This window comes from Rhipicephalus microplus, chromosome 4, assembly GCF_043290135.1.
Source record: "Rhipicephalus microplus isolate Deutch F79 chromosome 4, USDA_Rmic, whole genome shotgun sequence".
Taxonomy (NCBI): domain Eukaryota; kingdom Metazoa; phylum Arthropoda; class Arachnida; order Ixodida; family Ixodidae; genus Rhipicephalus; species Rhipicephalus microplus.
The window spans coordinates 96,843,022-96,866,648 of NC_134703.1; the positions used below are offsets into that span (position 1 = coordinate 96,843,022).

Here is a 23,627-nt window from a genome sequence, read left to right on the forward strand (position 1 = left end):
TAGGTATGTATCGGGGCTGGTCGTCGGTGCAGGGAGGTGGTGAGATAGAGTAAATTCCCAAGCTGGTGATTTCCTGCCGGACGACTGCTTGAATGAGAGGCAACGTAATTGGAGGAAAGAGGTCAGGGGACGTTGGTCCCACCTTAGCTGGAGCAGCCGCTCCAAGTTCCCGCCTGACGATTCGCATGAAGATGTCATAGGTGTCTGGTGGCTGATATGTGTCGAGACACGAGGACGTCGCAGTGGTGTTCGGAAGGCGCTGAAACTGATGGGATATGCGTCTGCGTTTAGCTTGTTGGAACCGGCGGCATTCTTGAATTATTGCATCAACAGATGACACATTGTTGAATACCAACAAATTGAACGTGTCGTCGGCGATGCCCTTTGGGATATGTGCAACTTTTTCAGGTTCGGACATGTTTTCGTCAGCTTGGCGGCATAGTGAGAGGACAGCCTGAATGTAACCGATGTAGGGCTCTGAGGAAGATTGTGCGCGAGTCGACAACTCATTTTTCGCAGCTTCACGATGACCAGAGATGTTGCCAAAAAGCTCATGGATCTTTTCCTTGAAGCTGTCCCAGCTTGTTATGTCATGCTCGTGGTTGTCAAACCAAACACGAGGGGTTCCGTCGAGATAAAAGATGACATTTGCGAACATAACAGTGGGATCCCACCTGTAAGTGGCGCTGACGCGTTCGTAGAGGCGTGGCCACTGGTCGAAGTCGGAACCCTGGCTGCCCGAGAACACGCCGGGGTCTTTGAGCGCGAGGAGCGTCACGAAAGTTGTCGTGGGCGCTGGGTTGACTGGGTTGACAGGCCGGGCAGAAGGGCGGGCGAGCGGAGAGGATGTAGCCGAGTCTTGAGTTGTCAAGTTGTAAGCCGCGAGGAAGCGTCCGCTTCGGAATTCCGTGGCGAGGACGGGGATCGCACAACTCCGCCAAATAAGTTACGAGGAGACCGACTCGGAGGGGTAGTCACCGATGTATTTACAGCTGGTTAAACGAGCAGCGCCAGCCACACAGATTAGCTCGCGCCAGTCTATCTGCTTTTTCTTCTTCAACTCCATGCACTGGTACGTAGCAATATGATGAAAAGATGCGAGATGGCGGTACTTGGAGTATTCACTAGATGGATTGATAGACAGAAGGTCAGATAGACGGACAGACGGAGTCATGGTCGGACGCACAGACGGCAGATGGACAGACAGGTATACAGACGGATAGATGAACGGGCCAAAAACAGACAGGCAGACGCACGTACAGACAGACGGACGGACGCATGGACGGACGGAAGCAAGGACGAATGAACAGACAACAGCACGGACAGATTGATCGGCGCTTCACCCAACTCATCATCCTTCACTCCGTGGATATGCTGTGATTTTTTATGTGCTGTTTATTCGTGTGATATTTCAGAGCTGAGCTAGCTCACAGAGTGTGTAGATAGCTGCTCCTCACCCTGCCGACTGCTTTCGCTGATGAACGGCCGGCATGATCTCGCCTCTGGTGACAGTGAACACCCCACGCTAAGCAATGGGACGCTGTGCTATACAGCTACCAAGACTATATTTTCATATAGCTTTTGCATAGCCTTCATATAGCCTTTGAGACCACTGCTTCGTGGGCCTGCTGCAAGGCCCAGAGTTGGTCACCGAGGCTGTAGCTGCACAGGGCACCGGCCCAGTGCGGCGGAAAGGTTCCGGATATAGCACCTTGCGGATCTTTGGCACAATCTCAGAGCATGTGATTTAGTGTCGCAACCTCAATAGTCCGAACAATAAGATTTCAAATATTCTAGTTCAATCAAAGAGGTTGAACAAAAAAGCACAGCATATCCACGGAATGAATGATGATGACTCGGGTGAAGCGTACGTCAGTCCATCCGTTCTTGCGTCCGCCCGTGCATCCATCCATGCGTTGTCCATCTGTGCGCTCGACCTTCCATCCATTCGTCCATGCAACTGTCTATCTGTATGTCTGTCCGTCCATTCATTCCTCTCTTCCTCTCTTTGTCTGTCCGTTTGTCCATCCGTCTATCCGTGCGTTCATCTGTTCTTCCATATAGTGAACCTTCCTAGTACAGCCATCACGTATCATTTCATCACATATTCATCACACACAAGTACCGCCATCCAATGCATATTCCAAGGACTAAACGAGAGGTGGCAACCTACTACTACGACTGCTAATACTACTATTACTACAACTTCATACATCGGGGACGCGCGACCCACGGCTTATTGAGCTTCATCTGTGAAATTGCTGAAGCAGAAGCTCCCGCAATGCCTTGGTATAAAAAGTGAAGCCAGCTTTTCCCCTCCAATGATGTCGGAAACATGCTCTTTTCTGGTAGTGCCCCCTTAGAGATAACGTGGCTTCGGTATGTTAGTATAAATTCTACGTTAATTCTCTATTAAAAGATAGTGGTTCCCAACGAAACAACACACATCAACGAGTACGGGTGACTGAATCTCCCATGAACTTTGCCTCCTATTAGAGATATACTAAGAAAAACTAGTAACACTAGGACGCACTTGTAGCACTATGTAACGCTCAATAGTTTCCTGGTCGTAGTTTATTGCAATAGAAACCAGAACTCTTAGAGCCGCTTAGGTACCGGGGGCCGCAAGCAAATCACCTTCATGCCTTTTATAAAGCACCAGTGCGCCTCAAGCGTTCGATGTCGACGCCACCAAAGAATACCTTGCCAAACTTGCAGTCGCGCGTGTTAGTGAAATGCTGGTCGGTTGCTCCATTACTGACCAGAAATAACAGAGATGGAGGCTCAGCAAGTGTCAGAAATGGCCAAAGTATGTGCCGGAAGTCGCTAGAGAATTCGATTGACTGCGGCGGTAGAACGCGTTGCCCACTTCTCAGAGACTGTCACATTAGGGCGTCGTTTCGAATGATCACGGCCCCCCAGCGCTGCAAAAGAGAAACGATGTGCCATATGACGTTTGAATGCGTTGCAGCCAAAGTCGCGTGGCACGTCCTGTGTCGTCAGTTCGAAGCCTCAGTTTCTTCGTTCGGACAGCGCAGAAGGGGCTTATTTGAACAGCTTGTACTTTATGCAGCGATGTTCATCTTGTGGCGTCAGCGCTGTGCAGCCGAAGCATGCCAACGACCCCAATGAGTTGCGTATCCAACGTCGCATGTTGTAGGGTAGCCAACCGGATGACTTTTTTGTTTAACATCCTTGCCTTCTCTCTTTGTTCCTTCTTTCCTGGAATGATCATGGTTCCCAACCTTGCCGAACAGATAGAAACGCAGTGTGAAGAAGCCTTCGCCAGAAGATGGCATTCATGATTTTTTGGGGGCGAGGAATGGGAATGCTGAATTTTTATACTGACATTTTAAAAGCCTCTGGCAAAGCCAACAAAATGTTGCTTTTCTTCGCAAACAGTATGTGATCATTGTTAAGGCTTTGCAATTTTTGTGTTTCCTTTTCTTTTTCTTCGTAAATATATCGCAGTGCTATAAGTTACATCGCGTAGATGTCCTCTCGTTTATACGTGCCACTTGAGTGATCTTCTTATACCAGATGTAATCACCTGAAGTTCTGTTACCAGTATGCAATAACGTTCTTTGCTTCAATCGCTGAAACTTGATAGTTCATTAGGCTCCTAGTAAGATGACCACCACAGCCGCCCTTTTGCCATAGGCATGGCTTCACTCATGCGCAATGGTTTCCATTCCGGCAATTTTTTTAAAACTTCATTGGTTTCAATTACCTTGTGTGCAATTAGAAAGATCGTGATTAGTACGAAGCTATTTAAAATATTTTATGTACGACAATCATAATTGTCATTATAATATTAGTGTTAAATTACATTGTTTAACTTATTGCGTTTATGATTAAGGTAACGTTAATTAGCATAGTTTAGTTATCCCGTCAACAACCATACTTTTATTAGAATGGTCATAGGTTTACATGGCTTGTTGAGCATGGTTTTATTAACATGTTGCGTAATTATCTCGGTCTTGACATGACTTGGCCAAATTAGCTTGGTCATAGTATGTCCTGGCCTAACTGGCCAAGTATACCACCCAGGCAAATGGATAGTTAGCCGGGCGCACCTGCCCCGGTTCTAGCAGATGATGGAGACGACGAAGCCGGAGTGCACCGGCCAAGCAGTGCCTTAGAATGTAGAGGCCTACCACTATGATTAGCACGTGGCTTCGAATTTACCTGCGGCCGCGATGTAGTAAGGTACTCAGCCGGATTTCAGAGGTCAACTTGCTGATTTCTTTAAACCACACTTAGCGCAGGCACTGAAAACGTCTAAATAATTGAAACAACCCTCGCTTTTAAAAAACTATCACCGTGAAACTTTTCTGACAGTTTTATTGCATGGGTGCACTTTGGGCACTCAGCGAAATGGCAAATCGATAAAGAATATGCCTCTCGCCTAAAAACACCGCCATATTTTGTCGACAATTCTTGACGCGATGCCGGGTTACACCGTAACTAGTGAAACATTGTGCACTCAGGGGTGTGTTCGACGTTTTCGTACTGTTGGCTCATTCAAAGGGGTTTTCGCCAGAGCTCGGAAAAATTCTGAGTTTCGCCAAGCTTGAAAAGAAATCGGCTTCTTTTAAGGCTGCATGCGCGAAGTGTAGATTGGCACGTGCGGCTGGCATTGACGGCAGATGGGTGATGTCACTATCAGGTTAGATTGTTTTGTTGTTTGTTTACTTCGTTAATCACGGGTTCAGAGTAAAATTTGCAGTTCAAGTTTAGAGGTAGCCCCGTTTAATTCTTCCTTTTAGTCTATCTTGTGCCTGAACATTATGTGTTTAATTCTAAATGCAGGTAGCAAGTAACCACTTTATACCGTTCGCTCCGGTGTGCAACAGAAATTTCTTAGCTACGTGGAGCTTTGCGGACTTGATTGCGCTCCCAATAAAATAGAATGCCATAATTGGGCATCGCACAAAACTAAACACACAAGAGAAAGAAATAGGACAAGCACTGAAAACATAACAAGAGAATGAATACGGGCAAGCGCTGGAAACACACAAAAGATGGAAACAGGGCAAGCGCTAAAACACACAAGGAAACACGAGAAGTGCTTAACAATTGCTTCGCATGAGAGGCATGGCTAAAGACAACACAGCTGCTTCATTGCTGTGGTCTAGTGGCTAAGTTATTGGGCTACTGACCCGCAGATGGCGGGATCAAGTCCCGGACGGCGGCTGCATTTCCGATGGAGGTGAAAATGTTGTAGGCTCGTGTCTTCAGATTTGGGTGCACGTTAAAGAACACCAGGTGGTCGAAATCTCCGGAGCTCTCCACTACGGCGTCTCTCATAATCATATGGTGGTTTGGGAGGTTAAACCCCACATATCAATCATCGAAAACAACACAGATATCTCCATCACTCTTCCCGCGGGCACAATCAGACGAGTGGAGAAGACATGGTCCTGGGCCTATACTGTCAACAACCACTCCGGTATTGACACAACAATCACCAAAGTAAGGAAGGTAGGAGACCAGGTGGGTCGCATAATTCGCAGGGTCTCCAATAAGACGTGGGGACTTCGGTGCACAAATGCGTTGCGGCTAGCGCATGCTTTTCTCACCAGCATAGTCATTTACTCTGCCCTTTAGCTCCCCCTCCACCAACATGAGAAAGAATAAATTCAAGCAATCAATAAAAAGATAATAAAGTGGGTTCCTGATCTTCTGATATCTAAATCAAACAGGCGCCTCAAGCCATTGGGTGTGTTTATTTCGTACCAAGAGTTGGGGCAAGCCCATCTTGAAACCAATACACACGGCTAGTCCAAACCAACTTTTGCCAACTCCTGTTTGCACATCTGCACATATAGCATGACTTCGAACAACAGGAGTGGGTCAAGGTGTCCGAGCTGTGTCCCATCTGGTTTTTCTCGTTCAACCTCTACCCACCAAAAACGAACAGACGTGGACACACCAGGTGGGATAACGTGCGCGCTCAGGAGCTGGAACGAATATTTAGACAGAAACCAGGAGTATATTTCGGGGACGTTGCGACCCCAACCTCCGAGGGCTAGTGCATGGAGGCTGCTGTTCATGAAGGCACACATGGCGATAATCAAGCCTTAAGGGTGTATTATGTAATACAGGCTGAGGACGTCGCCATTGCCCTTGCGGCCTCCCACCATGATTTCAGATATATCATCACAGATTCTCGGAGAGCATGTCATAATTATATTCACGGGTACATATCGCCTTTATTTGAGGCAATACTGCGCTACTGCATACGCGACACGGACCCTCACCCGAAACACAATATATACAATCCGGGCCGTCAGGGATTACGGGGAAATGAGGCAACTAATGGGGCTTCCAGAAGGCTCATTCACGGGCTACCTTCATCAATGTGGATGGATACCGACGGGGAGGGTTGTCCTCTCCTCCGATATAAGGAAATTCTTCATTATTATCGAGAAAGTCATCGCCGCTACCCTCTCCTCGCAAGAGGTTGGAAGAAAGGGGAGGAGTGCATTTCGCTTCGACTCCAGAGCAACACAATGCTATGTCCTGCCATGGTCAAACATTTTGACTATGCGGTCACAGGACACTGGCAACACTGTGGGGAGGTGGCACACCTACCACATGGTGCGGGTGTAACGAAATAACGCAGCATTTAGTCCTCATTGAAACCCTAGGTGAGAGGGCTGGGAGGCGACCCTGCTCGGCTGCTAAGACCTTCAGGCTCAGTATATAGGCTTTCGTTCAGAGAGCTAGGACGTCAACTTTAACACATATTGTCCTGGAATAAAGAGTCCACCTAGTCTGTGGGATCTGTAAAGAGGTCCTACATTTTTTTTCGAAACAAACATTTTTCACGCCACCCCGAAACTGTCAGATAATTTGAAAGTCGGATTCCACTGGAGCACACGTTCTCGAAATGCAGATTTGGTGACAGCATTCTCGTTCGCAGCTACCTGCTCCGTTCTTATTCCAGTTTTACGCACAGGTGGGGGGGGGGGTGTGTTGCAAAGTTAAGGTTAACCTGGCCTAAAAGGTCGGCAATTGTTCTGCCTGAGCCTCTCTTAAAATAAAGGGGCTTGTCGCCAAATGGCACTCAGTCTAGTGTCTCGCAGGAAAGTCATGAAAATAGGTTGCATGGTCTTCCTCGTCGCCATGGGTCCTTCAGGAAAAATCACATCATCCAATGCCCCATGCTTGAGACAACCTTCTGACAACCTTGAGAAACCTGACACTATCTCCCATTGAAATTCAACATACTAGTATGTCTCATAGGATGTGGCACCAAATAAACAAAAAAGAAGTATGAATATTTCATTCTTCCGGGTGTTCTTCGGGCTGCCCTATTCAAATTTCTGAAATTCTATATTCCCTCAGAACACGCAGAGCGTCGCGGGCGCAAAATTTGTGCGCTTGCGTTACTGGGAATGTGGCGACGTCCGTGCACATACACCTTAGTGTTAGCATCAGAATCATCGACGTGACTTATTACAACAGTCATAAACCACCACGCCTTTCGCTATAAAGTCACTCATCCGCATGTACAACGCATCTGTTGTAGCGTAGTATATCACGTGCATCTCCCTTATTCCTGCTTCTATTAAATGCTAAATCTGTAAAACTTACAGGTACCAAATTTTGTTCTCGGCTGAGGATATAAACGTCTTTTGATTATACGACTGCTCATTATTAATTGTTTTCACCCACATTGAATTCTACGCCAGGATTTCTCTTTAAAGTTGTAGGTCTAAGTTTATACTCATGCGGCAGCTTGAAAATAATATTAAGGGCTCTTATCACCGAATATCATGAATCAAGGATGGACTCTTTTTTTCCCTGAATCATTCAATCTTTTAGCAGTAATTCATTAGCCATTAATAGCACGTGTATACCTTAAAAACTACGGTTCACCCGTCAATCTGAAGCGTTGGCGAGTGAAACCGAGCCAAACCGCGTATGGCTGGCTACAGGTAAATGGTCATACTGATCAGGGCCTGTTCGACGTACTTTACCGAGTGAATGTCATGCATTTGAGAATTATTTGCTGAATTGTGGGGTAGACCCCAATGCTTTATGTTTACGCTTGTTTTCATAATGCATGTTCACGTATGGACTTCATATTTTCACTATAGACCTGTCAATCTAACAGAACTAAATTGAATTGTGAACTATTTATGTTTGAAAAATGCTACGTTGGTTTCATTTAATCGCTTGTTTACTTTCCAGCACGCATCAAGCGCCCTTGGCTTCGCTGTACCATGTGGGTAACGCAAAATCGTTTAGAAAAGCCACCAAAATGTTGCAAGTTTGTTTTTGAACTTCTGTGCGCTTACATGGTTGATTCTGTTGACTTTTCGGACAAATCATGCCTAAATAATACACAACTCCCTTCAGCTGCTTGAGAAGCTTCAACTTCTGCACAACATCAAGACTGTTGAGGAAAACGGATGAGCTGCCTCATATGACTTCACACATGTCCAAATAAAGATTCTGGTAGCAGAATACATGCAGCTTGAAGAGCATTGTAAATACATATCGATGGTTGTGCGTCATTACTTAAAAAAAGCCCGAATGGGTTTTGGACACAGAACTTCAATTTATGTTTAGATGTCCAGCGTTATTTTATTTGTACGTTATGATTCCACATGTACATATCATTGTTCCACAGTGAGCAAATTAAAGCAGCGATGTTTCTATATTGAGACAAAAACAAAAAAAGAAACCGTATAAAACTAGTGAGTGGACTGGATCAAATGATTACACAATTATGTTCTTTCCGTCAAAATGAGAAAAAATATCAGATCGGAATAGTCACGCGATTACCACGAAGAAAGTGGAGGCTATAAGTTTTACTAGAACGCTCTGTACTACCATTTGTTTGCTCAAGCACACTTCTCTCTAGTAAAGTGCGAATGATTGTGAAGGGCCAATAACCAGACAAAGCATTTGTATAGGCTGGCTTTTGTTAACATCCTGTCAACTACAAGCTACAAAAAAGTGATAAACATTATCAATGCCGAGAACCGCACGGTGTTAGTTGTGAAGGAATGTCTTACCCGTCATGCTTACTAACAACCCTCGTAAATGTTGAAGTGCAATTAACCTATTTTCACGCCCTCATACATCTTCAACAATTTTTAATGATCATCAGCTACACGGTGCTAATTCTGGTGAACTTTTTTACAATGCTTTCTCTTCTCTTTTTACTCATGAGTCTGACATTTTTAAATGCGAAGCATTTCCTAGTGCACTTCAGTGACATTGAGCGTATCTATCTATCTATCTATCTATCTATCTGTCTATCTATCTATCTATCTATCGATCTAGCCACCTACAATATTTAGCTCGCCTGGCCGTTCCGATAGTGGTATCGCTACCAAACTTGATATGACATTACATGACTTTATGAAGACTATATTTGACTAGTCAGAACATGTAACTCAAGATATGTATGTCATGAATGTCATGATTTACATTTCATGGTCCTGCAGCTCTTGCGGTGGTTCCACTCACATGGCATGTTGCAAAACTGGTATGCTATGGCATGATTGCATGGGGAACACAAGAGACAGACCCTAACATGATAAACATGAGATGCATGTCATTTAACAACATGACTACACGCCGCGCTTATGATGCGCTTGCGGCCGTTTCCCTAGCTTTATTTGTACCAAATTTGGTATTACGGGACATGAATGGATGACGAAGGTATGATACTGGTGCAGACATAATAATCATAAGATGCGTGTAATGTAACAACGTGACTACATGCTACGCTCATGATGCGCTCGAGGCCTTTTCGCAAGCTTGACATGTACCAAATTCGGTATTATGTGACGGCAATTGGTGGCGAAGGTTTTTGACTGGTGAAAACATGATAACCATGAGATGCGTTTCATATGAGAACATGACTACAAGCCACTGTGAAGGCGCCAATAAATTTTGACGTGACGTGGTGCGCTTGCTCGCCGGCGTTCCTTTCATTGCCTCACGCCGGCGAAGCAATGCCAGGCAGGCAGGCAGGCAGGCAGGCAGGCAGGCAGGCAGGCAGGCAGGCAGGCAGGCAGGTGAAGAACTTTATTAATATCCGGAGGCGGCGCTCAATACCCCTTAGGAGGCAACACCGGTGGGCCACTCCCACGATGGGACGAGGAGGTTAAACGGTGAGGGGGGGAGGAGTGGGATGGGGAGGCTATGTCGTGGGCCCTCTGGATGGCCCTAAGCTGGTCTCCTTTGTCGTGGCTTGTGAGGAGACAGGTCCAGTTCGCCTCCGTAGAGGGAGACTCGCTGCTCGCGCGCATCGCAGGGCATTGCCCCAGCATGTGTTGGAGAATACATTTGGGATGACCACAGCGCGGGCACCCCGAATTTATGCCATCTATGTATTTAGAGCAAGTTAGAGGCGATGCACACGCCTCCGTCTGTAAGAGTCGTAGAGTTATGGACTGAGGTCTTCTTAAGTGTCGGTACGGAAGTGGGTATTTCCGCCGCTCCAACTGGTAGTGTTTGCAAATTTCATTAAAAGTTAGCAACGGGTATCTGAAGAAACAAGTGACGTCCTCAGCCTTCGAGAGATTCTCCCCGGCGTTAAACGTGAGACATTGCACCCGGGAGTAAGCCAACTCGTTGGCATTAAGAGTGGTTCCGTGTGCGTGTCAGCCAACGTTTGCCGGGAACCAGATTATGTGCTTTTTGCCTGACCAATTGGCAGCAGAGAGAACGCGCGCGGCTTCCCGACAAACTGAGCCCGTCATGAAAGCCCGTGCGGCTGCGCGCGAATCCGTGTAAATGGCGGTGCGATCGGTGGCACCGAAAGCTAGTGCCACAGTGACCTGCTCGGCGCGATCAGCATTTGAATTTAACAAAGTCATAGACGACAAGTGTTCGCCTTTGAGTGTTGTAACCACTGAGACAAAGTGGTCCGTAGAGCTGTACTTCGCTGCGTCTACGAAGGCCACGTTATCCTCCATAGCGGCTGCGGTACTGAGTAGGGCTCGCGCCCGTGCCTGACGTCTCCCAACGTTATGGGTGGGATGCAGCAATGCCAGGCGCCGGTCCTGCCATATACTCGCAGGCGCGCGCCGCACTGCGTTGCTTTGACGCATGCGCGGCCGTTACGAAAAAAGGTAGACGCAGTGTTGTCTGGATAACGCATCGGCACGAAATGCAGCATGTCGCGATTCGCGCTGCTTGCCGTCGGGCCACGCCGACGTATGCTAATCGCGCCTGGCCTCAGACTATAGAGTACAGTGCCTAGAATAGTGCCTAGAATAGTGCCTAGAATATACTTACTAGTGTGCCGACCGCGGCCTTAGCGGTGGCACGGATAATGATGACTTCCACCGGTGGCCACCAGGAGGCGATAGCCGCAGGGACCGTGCTATGCCATTGGCTGAGCGGCCCGAGCCGGAGCCCGAGCGGAGCGGTGTCAGCAGCGTCTCTACCACGGCCGTGTCTCTACCAACACTCCAGCCAACGCGCGCGTGCGGTAGGCGCTGATGGGCTCTCCCAGCCCACTTAGAACTGCCGGCAGGTGATGCGTAATCAAAGCAATATTTTTTCGTTGCACTTACACACTTACGTGCGCATCGTTTTCTATAATACAGTACACGATATCGAGTGTTTGACAAAAAAATTCAAAAAATAATGAAGACGCATGGCTTCCGAGGAAACAAGAAAACTCTAATGAAGTTCAATAAAATTCAACAGCTAAACTAGCGGCATTTGGCTGGTTTAATTATGCCACAACATTTTTAAGTCAATTTTTCTATTGTAGGATGAGATTTTCCCATGAGCTTCAATAGTCAATTGAAGTAAACGCTCGCTTAACCCATTAAACGCAAATAGTTTATTTTCATAACTAATATGTTCCGAGTGCTAGAGCACATATTCAAATTTCTTCATTCTTGGGGGTTTTGGACACATTGATTGAAACACCCGGTACAGATGCGGACATTGTCGACTGGTGTAAGAAAAAAATGAATATTAACGCAACTGCATTAAAGAGCCCATTTCGTAGTTATGCCGGTGTCGGTGACACCATTCTAAACGGGAAATCATCTTGGCCGTGAAAAGAAATCGAGAGAGTTGCAAATAAAATGAAGGACAAACATTTTTGGTTTGACTTTTTTGCGGGGAATTACACTGATGACACCATCGGCTGTAATTTTGAAGGAACGCAATGAGCGCTAAACGCAGCATTCCCTAAAATGGTTCTCACTAACGATAGCCGCCGCAGTTAGTCTTCGATCCTATCGCTTTTTGTTTTTCTTTCTCTCGGATCAGTGTTCTGGGTCTGCAAGGGCACTGAATAATAAGTTCCGCTGGTTGTTAAAGCAGTATCCACTCACACAATATGAAAAAAAATGGCAGCATATCCACAGAGTGAATGATGGAGAGTGGGGCGTTCGTTTTTGCTTCCGTTCGTCCATGCGTCCGTCTGCGTGACCATTCATCCGTCCGTCTGTGTGACCATTCATCCGTCCATCCGCCCGTCCATGCGTGCGTCTGTTCATGCGTCCGCCCCTGTGTTCGTTCATGTATCCGCCCCTGCATCCGTTCATGCGCCCATCCATGCATCTGTCTCTGTGTCCGTTCGTCCGTCTTCAACACTCCAAGTACCACCATCTCCCATCTTTTCATCATATATTCCATATACAGAAGGACCGCCATCCAGCAGACATTCCAAGGACAGATCGAGAGGAGACCCACGCACAATTTCTTACGGCTTTCACTTCGTATCTACTTCCCACCTTTAACAACCTCGAGTTCATGGTATATACTAGTTCACTGTACTTACTCATGGCACTGCGGCCCAACGCTCGGTAAACCTTTCGAAAACCAAGGAGGTTACGCCCAGCGAGTATAACATAGCAACGTTTTCCTGTCAGATAGTGCTCAATGTACATGCCAATGGCTGCTAATTGGAAATGAGAGACAGGAGAATTCGGCTTTTACTTTCTTACAGCTTGCGCTTGGTATCTACTCCCCACCTTTAACCACCTCGAATTCATTCATGGTATATACTAGTTCATTGTATTCATGGCACTGCGGCTCAACGCTGGCTAAACCTTTCTAAAATTAAGGAGGTTACACCCAGCGAGTATAACGTAGCAACCCTTGTTGTCAGATAGTGCTCAATGTACATGCCACTGACTGCTAATGGGGATTGCAGCGTGCGCGTTCACTAAAAGCCAAATGTCCCTGTCTCTCATTCCCCATTAGCAGCCATTGGCATGTACATTGAGCACTATTTTTTATTGTTCAGCAACGCACAGAAGAAATCTCTCACTGGCACCACCTTGGAGGTCAAAATGCTATACTCGTTACATACTACAACGGCCACGCGTGATGAACGGGTGCAGCTATAAAAAGCTTCGCCCCTAAAAACATTTGTGGCCCTCGCGTACCTTCAGGATTCACTGAGAGCGTCACTGTGGGGTATGGGGCAAAAGCTGCCGAAGCAGCTGCACCTTGCAGTCACGTGGTAATAAACTCTGAAATGCAGATTAAAAATCACGTGATAAAAACTCCCGACGTGGTAAAACTGGATTTTGACGTCTTTTTATTACGTGCCTCAGAGGCGGTGGTAAATATATGTCATGTACCATCTTTTACTCGAACACAAGGTAGTAATATTAAATGCCAGAGAGTTTTCAGAGGTCATGAGCCACAAAAACCCCAAACTCGGATAGTTTTTTGTTTGCAGTGTATATTGGGTTCCTTCATGATGCGCTTGCGGGTATTTCGCCAGCTCCACATATACCACATTTAATGTTACGTCATGTAAATGGATGTTGAAATATATGACTGGTGCAAATATGTCACTTCCGCCACTGCCACTTCCGCCACTGCCACTTCCGCCGTCCGATGTCACTTCCGCCGTTTTTGCCCTCTCCCGCCATACCTAGGTACCTCCCTCGATACTTACGGCAGTTCGCGTGCTGCAGTGCGGTTTGCTGGGGGCTCGTCATCTGTTGCTGTGTACGATGATGAAATGGAAGCATTGTGGTTTTTTGTTGTCGTACTTTAACAAACTCATCAGATCGGGTAGGCCTCGTTTGTTCACTCGATACAAGACCAGAAAATCAAGATGTGCGACACGTATATCAGCCACCGCGTACACCGACTGCCCGCCACGACCTACGAAGATCCATTATCTCGCTTTCACTACAAACACCACAAATTGCGTGTTCCAAGAGCAAGTGAAACCCCAAAGTCTCTCGAGCCGCAGTTTTAAGAGTGGATGAGCGAAGCGCAGCAGCTCCCATCGAAAATGAGTCGTGCAGAGCTAGGCAAGTTAACAGGAGATATAATATTAATTTTAATATATTGCTGTGGCCCACGCTACCAAAATAGCAGCGCCCCCCCCGCCCCCGCCTTTGTTTTAAACAGTGCTGATGCCTGAAACTGAAACAGATGTATAGCCTATTTGATTGAAATTTGTGGAAACAGCCGAGGAAAATATTATGCCAGGTAGATAGAGACTTTGCGTGGTGCGTGCCGCGGTAATGCCACTCATCACTTTTTTTCGCGTATGTTTAGACATCTTTTTCACCTTGTATTTTACTTTTTTGTACGCTTATGTACAGAGGAGTCCCTGAAAATGATGGAGACCGTGTTAGGGAATTAAGCGACCAATTTTTCAAAATCCTTACCCCCCAACTCGAACCAATCGGCAAGACTTCAAAGTGAACTTATAATGGTTCGCATCCATTTTCACAGTTTATTTCAATGCAATACTCGAATTTCCGCAATAGCCATCACGATAGCCATCCCTGACGCGCTGATTGTGCACGCAGTGGTCGCGGACATGTTTGTATGTACAGTAGTATCTTGGTAAGCTATGTCTGTTTGCAGGTAAGTGCTTGGCTATAGCACTTACCTGGAATGAAGTGACACCTAAAGGCGCAATTATCACCAAGTTTCTTCAAGTGGTTTTTTGTTAATCCGCGCCTGCCGAACACGTCGGTACTTTTCGGAAAATCACAATGTGTGTTCTCAATTTTGGGTAATAACTTTCGGCGAAGAAACACCCCGAAGCTCTGCTCCCTCTTCGGGGACTACTAAATCAAATTGCCTCACTAGCAGCCCTCAAACTTGCATCGTGAGACAAAACTAAATGGGCGCAAGCACCAGGAGACAACACGGCAGAGGTGGGTGACGGAGTCGGTAGGTACCCGGGAATGTTGGTGGCGCATTTCGGAAGTGACGAAGGGGCGCTGCGTGACGCACGTGCACAATATGTATAGCACCCGCGAACTCATGCGGAATTGGCATTCATATGATGGATTCCCCCGTGTGCTTTAGAACATAATGTGGAGTCCATCAATCACCTTTTTGTTCTACTGTCCACAGTTTAATCAATATGCCAGGGTTGTACCATGTGCCTTAAGAAGATTTCGTGATCGGCTTTTTACTGAAGGAAAAATGTCAGGCTGGCACCACAGATTTTCTGCCCATGAAGCAATGTGATCCATCCTAAAGGAACACTAAAGAACAAAATTATTTGTCGGGTACTAGTAAAGTACAATTTCACAATACCGAAAACACCACTCTTAACACGACACGACGCTTATAGTAAGTGAGAAAACGTGCGAAAAAAAAAAGGTGCTTGGAGACGCTCGCATGAGAACTCCGCGCACCAAACACCGTGACGTACTAAGTTTATAACGCATTTACTGTGTCCTGCATAGCTTCTACTCGATAAAAATGAATTGTCGTTTATGGGCGCTATAAACTTCGCATACGAAGTTAGGGAAACTTTCATTGAGCCGATGTACCTAAAATTCGAAAAATACAGTTTGCAATTTGTTACCACACGTTCGGTGACTTTGCACAAAATTAAAAAAAATTATGACAGTGAGAGTTCTTAGGAAGCGGTTTATCAATCTAAACCAAGTCATTGTTCCTCTCTACTGTTCCTTTAACTTTTTCAAGGCAACAGAATCAAGTGATCGTGTGTAGATACGTTGTACATTACATGTGAATTCTGAGACTGGTACGCTCAATTTTTTCTATACCTAGTCTATCCCCTTATTACCATTCTCACGCGCACTTCAGCCAATTAGACATAGTATATTAGTTGACCTCCTAGCCTTTTTTGTATTGTCCATCTTTGCACTTTCTTTCGGAGCTCAGTATATTGTGGGTTTCACGACGTGTGTTGTACCTGAGAGATGCTTTAGCACTCACAAGCATGAAAGAGAGCAAACGCAGAGCACGGCGTTGGTTGGGTGGTCTTGACGGCAAGTCGAGCAAAACCACTCTTAGCAGACATCGGTGCTAACAGTGCATCTTTACAGTGAGGTTGTGTCATAATTTCATGAGTGTTTTCGCAAATATGCCTGATACCCCACCCCTTTCTTTCTATTAAACTGTATTGCTGAGGCAGCGGTGTCAGTCTTTCTACTTCAGCGCAAGAGTTCAAAAGAAAGTGCGCTCTCTCTTCAATGGCCACAGCAACTTTCAGGTATGCATTAGCATCACGGGACCCAGGCAAGATAATGGGAAGTTCTGACTCGAATGAAGCTCGCCACTGTCTGTCGTATCGGTTCGCCTTCCACTTCCATATACTGCGCAAATTGGGAATCGTAGGAAATAACACTCAGCTTGCGCGGCATGTGAGCGAGCTCCTGCTGCTCAAGAAACATTTATCAGAACACGTCGTCTAGTATAGCCCCCCTTTCCTCGCCACGTGGCGTGCTCAGCTTGATGTCAAACTTGAGACCTGAATTGAAGCCGTGACAATACTATCAAGAAGTGCAGCATGCATCTCCATCACTTTCACAGTGTCTAATACATCGAACGTGGCATGAAATGAACTATGTTTTCACGTACGTACTACTTGTACCGTGAGGCTTTGGTAGTACCTATGTACTCTCCCGTAAGAGCGCTGTCACTGAAAGGACAAGATGACAGCTGGCACTGTTCATGGACAGACACCAGCGCACACAGCCGTCTGTGTGACAATACTATCGAGAAGTGCAGCGTGTATCTCCATCACTTTCACAGTGTCTAATACATCGAACATGGCATTAAATGAAATATGTTTTCACGTACGTACTACTTGTACCATGAGGCTTTGATAGTACCTCTGTACTCTCCCGTAAGAGCGATGTCACTGAAAGGACAAGATGACAGCTGGCACTGTTCATGGACAGACACCAGCGCACACAGCCGTCTGTGGTTGCACTACATACTACTAGGGCCCATACGTTTTTACAGCAATAGCTGTTATGAGATAACAACTCGGGTCACGCGTAATTGCATGTTACAACAATTACACAGTGGGGCTTGAACCCGGGTCCACTGGGTGCCAGCCCAGTATTCTACCACTGAGCTACTCCGGTGCTTGTGACTTGTTGTCGAACTTGCCTTAGGCAGGCTTGATGTCGGGAAAGCAATCGCATTATTACGACTTATAAAACGTTTCACAACAGCGAAAAAACAACCAGTCGTCGCACAATGCGATTAGAGTAGCGAGTGGGCCGTCCAATGCTCCAACCTATTACAAAAACTTGTTCTTGTTTCCCTATTAATGGTAGCGCATACCCACTTCAGCCATAATTCCTCATCATCGTCAGCCACTGCATGTACAATTGGCACGAAATTCCTAGCAAGTGTTTAGCTTCTCATAAGAATAACGATGGCTGTTTACACATGCCTTCCATAAAAGGGACGTCTTTGCTAGAACACTGAGCACCAATGCCACGTCAGGTCATGTGCTACGCTTCACTCGACATTGTAATCGATAGGCCTAATAAGCCCACGATATGCACATAACTACTCCAGGTACGCAAAAACGTCGACCCGCGTCTTGAGACTTGGTTCAAAGTGCAGAGCTAACAGCTACTTGCTGACTGCTGACATTTCGCTTGAACACAGCATAGCGAATGCTGGCCTACTACCCAAAAGTTTATTAATAATGCCCTAGTTGGTACCAAGCAAGTGTGCTTGCAGTAGTTACGCAATAAGTGTTTTTAAGAGGCTCTGAAAGGCCGCTCTTCTAGCTTTCGCTGTCACTGTACTGCGCTTACGCAGCAAGCCTGGCGTTTTTTTTATTGCAGCTAATTATGCATAGTATTATGTCTCAAATCATCTACGCTTCAGTAAAGTGCCCTTTTTTAGCAACTTTGCTGAAAGAAGCGCTTTCTTGGTATACTTGAAGAATAAGCACATGGAGACTCTGCAACTCTCTCATTGAAGAAATAACAAGTATAAAGAAGAAAAGGAAGTATGTCTCTCAGGATGTGAAAGAAAGACGACGTCAGCATACGTTCTGTATTCCTCGTAAATGTGTTCATCTTGTCGCATCGCATCAATTAGGTTGTCAGTAAGACTTTTTTGGAATGAGACGCAGGCATGACGTATGCATTGCCAGCAGGGCGTCAGAAAAGCTTTGCTTGTAAGAGTTAATGTACATTGCGACATCCTACTGCTTCTGTTATCGGGAAGCTCTGCTGCGTTTTTCATAGCTATATTAGAGATGTGTCCTAAAAAGAGTAATATAAAAACCTTCTACAGCGATGACATTTCGCTTGAACACAGCATCGCGCGCTCTTACGAGGTCGTAAGTATTGCAGAGCATTCGTTCTTTTTTCTCAATATGGAGTGAAATATTTTATCTCCCTAGTTCAGTTAGAACCATCACCATGCACAAGCAGTGCCGGTGCCGCTTGCTTTATTAACGGGGCAAGTACGTAATATTGACGTTCACCTATGTGGTATGCGTTCTTCTCAATCGGGAGATCATTACGTGAGAAAAGCAAAGCGTGGTTGCATGAGGGTTTTGAAATGCCCGAAGTGTTAGGGCTCCCTAGGCATCATATTATTCTTGAAGATTGCACATATTCTGGGAATTTCTTTCGTGACAAGCATTCAGTAAGTGGCTGTTAGCTCTGCACTTTGAACGAAGTCTTAAGACGCGGGTCGACGTTTTTGCGTACCTGGAGTAGTTATGAGCATATCGCGGGCTTATTAGGCCTATTGATTACAATGCCGGGTGAAGCGTAGCACATGACCCGACTTGACAGTGGTGCTCAGTGTTCCAGCAAAGACGTCCCTTTATGGAAGGCATGTGTAAGCAGCCTTCATTGTCGAATTCCTGTTTGTACGAGCAACGCAAGACGACATCCCTCTCAGTAATGGGAGTACGTACAGAAAGTTCATTGCATTGTTATAGAGCAAATGAACACTACAGTTGACGTTAGGCAAGCACCATCATCACAACTGACTTTAGGCAAGCAGTGTTGCACTACATTCACGATCAGTCCCAAGTAGTTTTTGGCTAGTGGTCCCTGCAGCATTCTTTTTTGTGATTCTTTGCTTTATTGAAGAAGGATGAAGGAAAAAAAGGACGAACAGGAGACTAGCTGTTCTCAGTTTTGCTCACTGAAAGGTTCAATTACATTCACATGCTTAAAGCAGCGTATACGCTTTAGCTTATAGGCTTTATCCAAACAAAGGTATGTTTATTCTATTCTTACATAATTTCGCAGTTATTTTGATTGAATACTTCGTACAAAGTTTTCAAGAAGCAATTATGCTGCTTTAGGTACGTGTTGAAACGTTGATTGATTGATGTGTTTAGAAAAAAATTATTTACAGCATGTGCAGAACAAAAAGGCTTCATACCATTCCAGTAACAGTGCACATACACTTCGGCACATCTATATTTCCCGACTAACATCACTACGTTACAGTGAAGACATTTGCTCTAATATACATGACAATGTTGGTATATATATGTACACAAGAACTCAATGCGATATCATGATACAATGGTATAACGATACAATAGATGCAATGAAACACGATATGTAACAATTGAAATCATATAAAACAACTCAACGGGCGCTGCTTAGCACCAAGTCGGTCGAAAAACGAGTTGTATCCTTTCGTGTTCCACCTTGACGAAAGGGCACGACCAATGCCGCAGAAACGCGTGCTCCCCGAGGATGAAAAGCTCCTCGGAGAGGAACGCGAGGATCTCTCGTCTCATTCTCCCCAGTATCGGCCACAAAGCACGCCGGTGGCAATTGGCAGCTACGGCCTCACATCGGTTTTTCCATCGGCCTCACATCGGCCTCACATCGGTTTAACATCGGCCTCACATCTACATTGGCCTCACATCGGCCTCACATCGGTTTAACAGCCCCGCAACTATTAACAGAGTGGAGAAGCGGCTACGCGGAAATCGGCCGTTGTACACGAAAGTTTGCACACCCTGTCCCCGAAAACCAGCATTAACCGCATGCCAAAAAAGGCGGGAAACCACACATTCAAACGTCGCATGTCGAGTGGTCTCTACCATGACGCAGTTAGGGCAAGTGGAAGTGCGAACTACCTGCCATCGCTGCAACCGATCTCGCGTAGAGAGCAAGCCCCAGCCCAACCTCTAGACAAAGTCTCTGAGATGCCCTGGACTGCGGCAGTTATTGGTTTCCAAGCGCGATTCATTACAGATTGACGATGCTGGGGCACCAAGGGCCGTAGAAGGGCGGCTATTGTGTCCACCACTTTAGAATCGGCCACCTCTATCTCTGGGCACGTAGCTTCCAAACGTCGGTGAAATGCCAGAAGGGCTCGATACAAAGATGGTAATTCAGTTGATTGGGGACCTTGGTTTATTTGGCTTTCCGGCAAGAAGACACGTAGTGATGGCCCCAGATGGTAGCGAGCCAGTGTCTGAGCGGGCATACCATCATTGCTTAGTATTCGCAATAGAGTGTGGAAGCACAATGTAGAAGCCATGACGGAAACGTCGGGGAATGCAAAATCAAATTTGAGGTTAAACGTCCCAAAACAGCTATATGATTATGAGAGACGCCGCAGTGGAGGGCTCCGGAAATTTTGACCACCTGGGGTTCTCTAATGTGCACACCAATCGGAGCACATGGCGTGTTGAAACGTATCATCTATAAAAATTTGATATTTTTGTATATTCTGAGAATTTTTGCACTGTGATCACTATCATATCGAACATTTTGCTTACGTTCCAGCAAATGGCACACAGAGATACGTATTTATGTGAAGAAGTTGCTTGTCCAGAAGCCATCACAGGCTGATTGATTTATTTGTAGAGTTTAACGTCCAAAAACCACCATATGATTAAAAAAGACACCGTATAGTGGAGGGCTGCGGAAATTTCGATCACCTGGGTTTTTTTACGTGCAACCAAATTTGAGTACACGGGCCTACAACATTTCTGCCTCCATCGGAAATGCAGCCATCACAGCCGGGATCTTATCCCGCAACCTGCGGGTCAGCAGCCGAGTACCTAAGCCACTAGACCACCGTGGCGGGGCAAATCGTCACAGGCTAAACACACCTGTGCTTTCAGCACCATTACTATTACAACCATCACCGAGTTTGCAATACACGTTGTCATTTCTCTATATACGCAACCAGCAAGCACTGACCTGGAGAGATGAGGTTATTAGATGACGGCGCTTGGCCATATTCCTAAGGTACTATAGTGGGAGCTAACATGTTTCAGTTGCCTCGCTGCGGTGGTCTAGTGGCTAAGGTACTCGGCTGCTGACCCGCAGGTCGCGGGCTCATATCCCGGCTAAAGAACCCCAGGTGGTCTAAAGAACCCCAGGTGGTTTAAATTCCCGGAGCCCTCCACTACGGCGTCTCATAATCATAAGGTGGTTTTGGGAAGTTAAACCCCACAAATCAAAACATGTTTCGGTAGCGGCGCATATGGTATTTCCACTGAGTATCACAAAACGAGCAGACTTTGCTCATTACCCACTTTCTCAAAATGAAAACATCAAACAATGACTCATATAGATCTCTCTTTTGCTGGCACTGCAGCTATAATGGTCCTATCATGTTCATTAGATAACGGGTTACGAGCGTGGCGTGACACTTGCTATAGTGTCAGTCATCACAACGACAGCACTTGCAACCCTGAACACTGTGCCGTGTTCTCCATTCATTACAACTAATGAAGCAATAATGTACTGTCATCAGTATCGCACATTTTTCTCTTCTGGCCTGTATTGAGAAACACATTCAATTTGTTAGATGTGTGAGATTATCGCATGTAGAACATCAAAGAACGCGTTTTGTGAGCGTTTTAATAGTGCTTCACTGTATTCATCCTCGTATCCTTCTAGAAATATCTTCTACGGGCGCATGACAACCGGCACCTCGATACGAACTGTACCTTCATACATAACAAGAATTGAAAGCGAGTGAATGAAATTACAACCGATGCTACAAGCAACTTGATATCGCACCGCACCAGTGCCTTGCTCGTTTTGTTGTTTCACAACAGCTTCTATCTGCCCTTCATAAACAACATTAACCTTGCTGGGCCTTCCGGGCACTTTCCAGAAATGCAAGAACTCTACGCAAGCAATCTGGTAGTTTACATCGCCTGTTTGGAGCTTATCTGGTCGCAGTACACGTCATTAGGTAAGTATCACTATTTGTTCATTAGGTTTTATTTATAGAAATATCTAAGTTTTCGCGTAACGCCGTTTACTCATGTTTCCGACGTAGTTCTTTCACTCACACACTTCGTAAGCTACACATAAATATACACTTCAACTACGAAAAATTCGGCAGATCCCACTTACATTGGCATCCGACGTTATGCAAAGCATGCGGAGGGATGGTGAGGTTGGCCTAATTTTTTTACTGATTAACTTGTCATGCAATGACACTAAATATTCCTGCAGACGTTCCACACGCCGACATATGTTGAAGAACACTAAATGTTTATTAACAAGCTGTTTCCGCTTTTGCCATGATGACAACAGAAATCTCAGTATTAGCAATACTAGAAGCGACATACTGATATGCAGCGCTCGTACTCGCAAGGATGGCAACTCTAGACAATTTTACACAAATCAACTTCAGCAGACGGTGCTTAACAAAATTTAACGTTAGGCCGACGTGATGGCGCTACCATAGGAGTACATGTGTAATGTTTATAAAATTCAATAGCTAACATTGCAATCGCCATTAACGGTCTACGAACAATAGGCTCTATTTGAAAAGTAGTTTTGAGACATGATGTGGCTATATGGCAGAATGCTTGCCTGCCATCAGACTTGTTGGGTTTGACTCCTGATGGACCCTCACATTCATTCCTTGCCGCTCAAAGCTGCTGATGTCACTTTTTTTAACGCTTCCAAGTTAAAATCGCCCGTGTGTGTTCTCGTCGTTCCTGATTGGATGCTAAGTGTCAGTAACTCTTGACACATAACTGCATATTAGTGCCACTGTTTGGCGGGAAGTGTTTGAGACGTGCACGACAGGAATAAGACATTAGACAGGTGTAGTTTACCGTTAGCGTGGTAGCGGACGTTAAGAAAATGTGGTTACCGTGAAGCAAACGTTCGTTGTGGAGAGCATCTTATAGTTTAGCGGGATAGCGTTTACGTTTTTTAGGTACCCCAGCTGGAATAATGGTGCCGCATATTGCAGGGCTGAGAAGTAAGAACACTGAAAATGAAAAGAAAACAAGAATATCTGCCTGTGTCACCACGCGAAGCATTGTTAGAAGTTTATTTTAATAATAGGAAGAGTAAATAAATATGAACCACGCACCAAACGCGAAAACAAATATGTTTCCGATTTGTATTCATAGATCTTGCAGATAGGCCTAGACACGTTGGAAACAGGAAGCTATG

The 23,627-nt window shown here is 45.7% G+C and overlaps 2 protein-coding genes across 3 annotated transcripts in view; both read left to right on the plus strand.

Annotated features, from left to right (window-relative positions):
• Window positions 1-8,493, plus strand: part of LOC142813958 (uncharacterized) — a 56,873-nt gene extending 48,380 nt beyond the window's left edge. For both annotated transcript variants that reach the window (XM_075891909.1, XM_075891910.1), the window contains exon 5: window positions 8,203-8,493. In XM_075891909.1, the coding sequence (XP_075748024.1) occupies window positions 8,203-8,378 (176 nt within the window). In that variant the 3' untranslated portion in view covers window positions 8,379-8,493. The remainder of the gene's footprint in view (window positions 1-8,202) is intronic.
• A 13,836-nt stretch (window positions 8,494-22,329) lies between these two features.
• Window positions 22,330-23,627, plus strand: part of LOC119184072 (uncharacterized) — a 34,730-nt gene continuing 33,432 nt past the window's right edge. The window contains exon 1 of the mRNA XM_075891911.1: window positions 22,330-22,404. The gene's annotated coding sequence lies outside the window, so the exon portion shown is untranslated. The remainder of the gene's footprint in view (window positions 22,405-23,627) is intronic.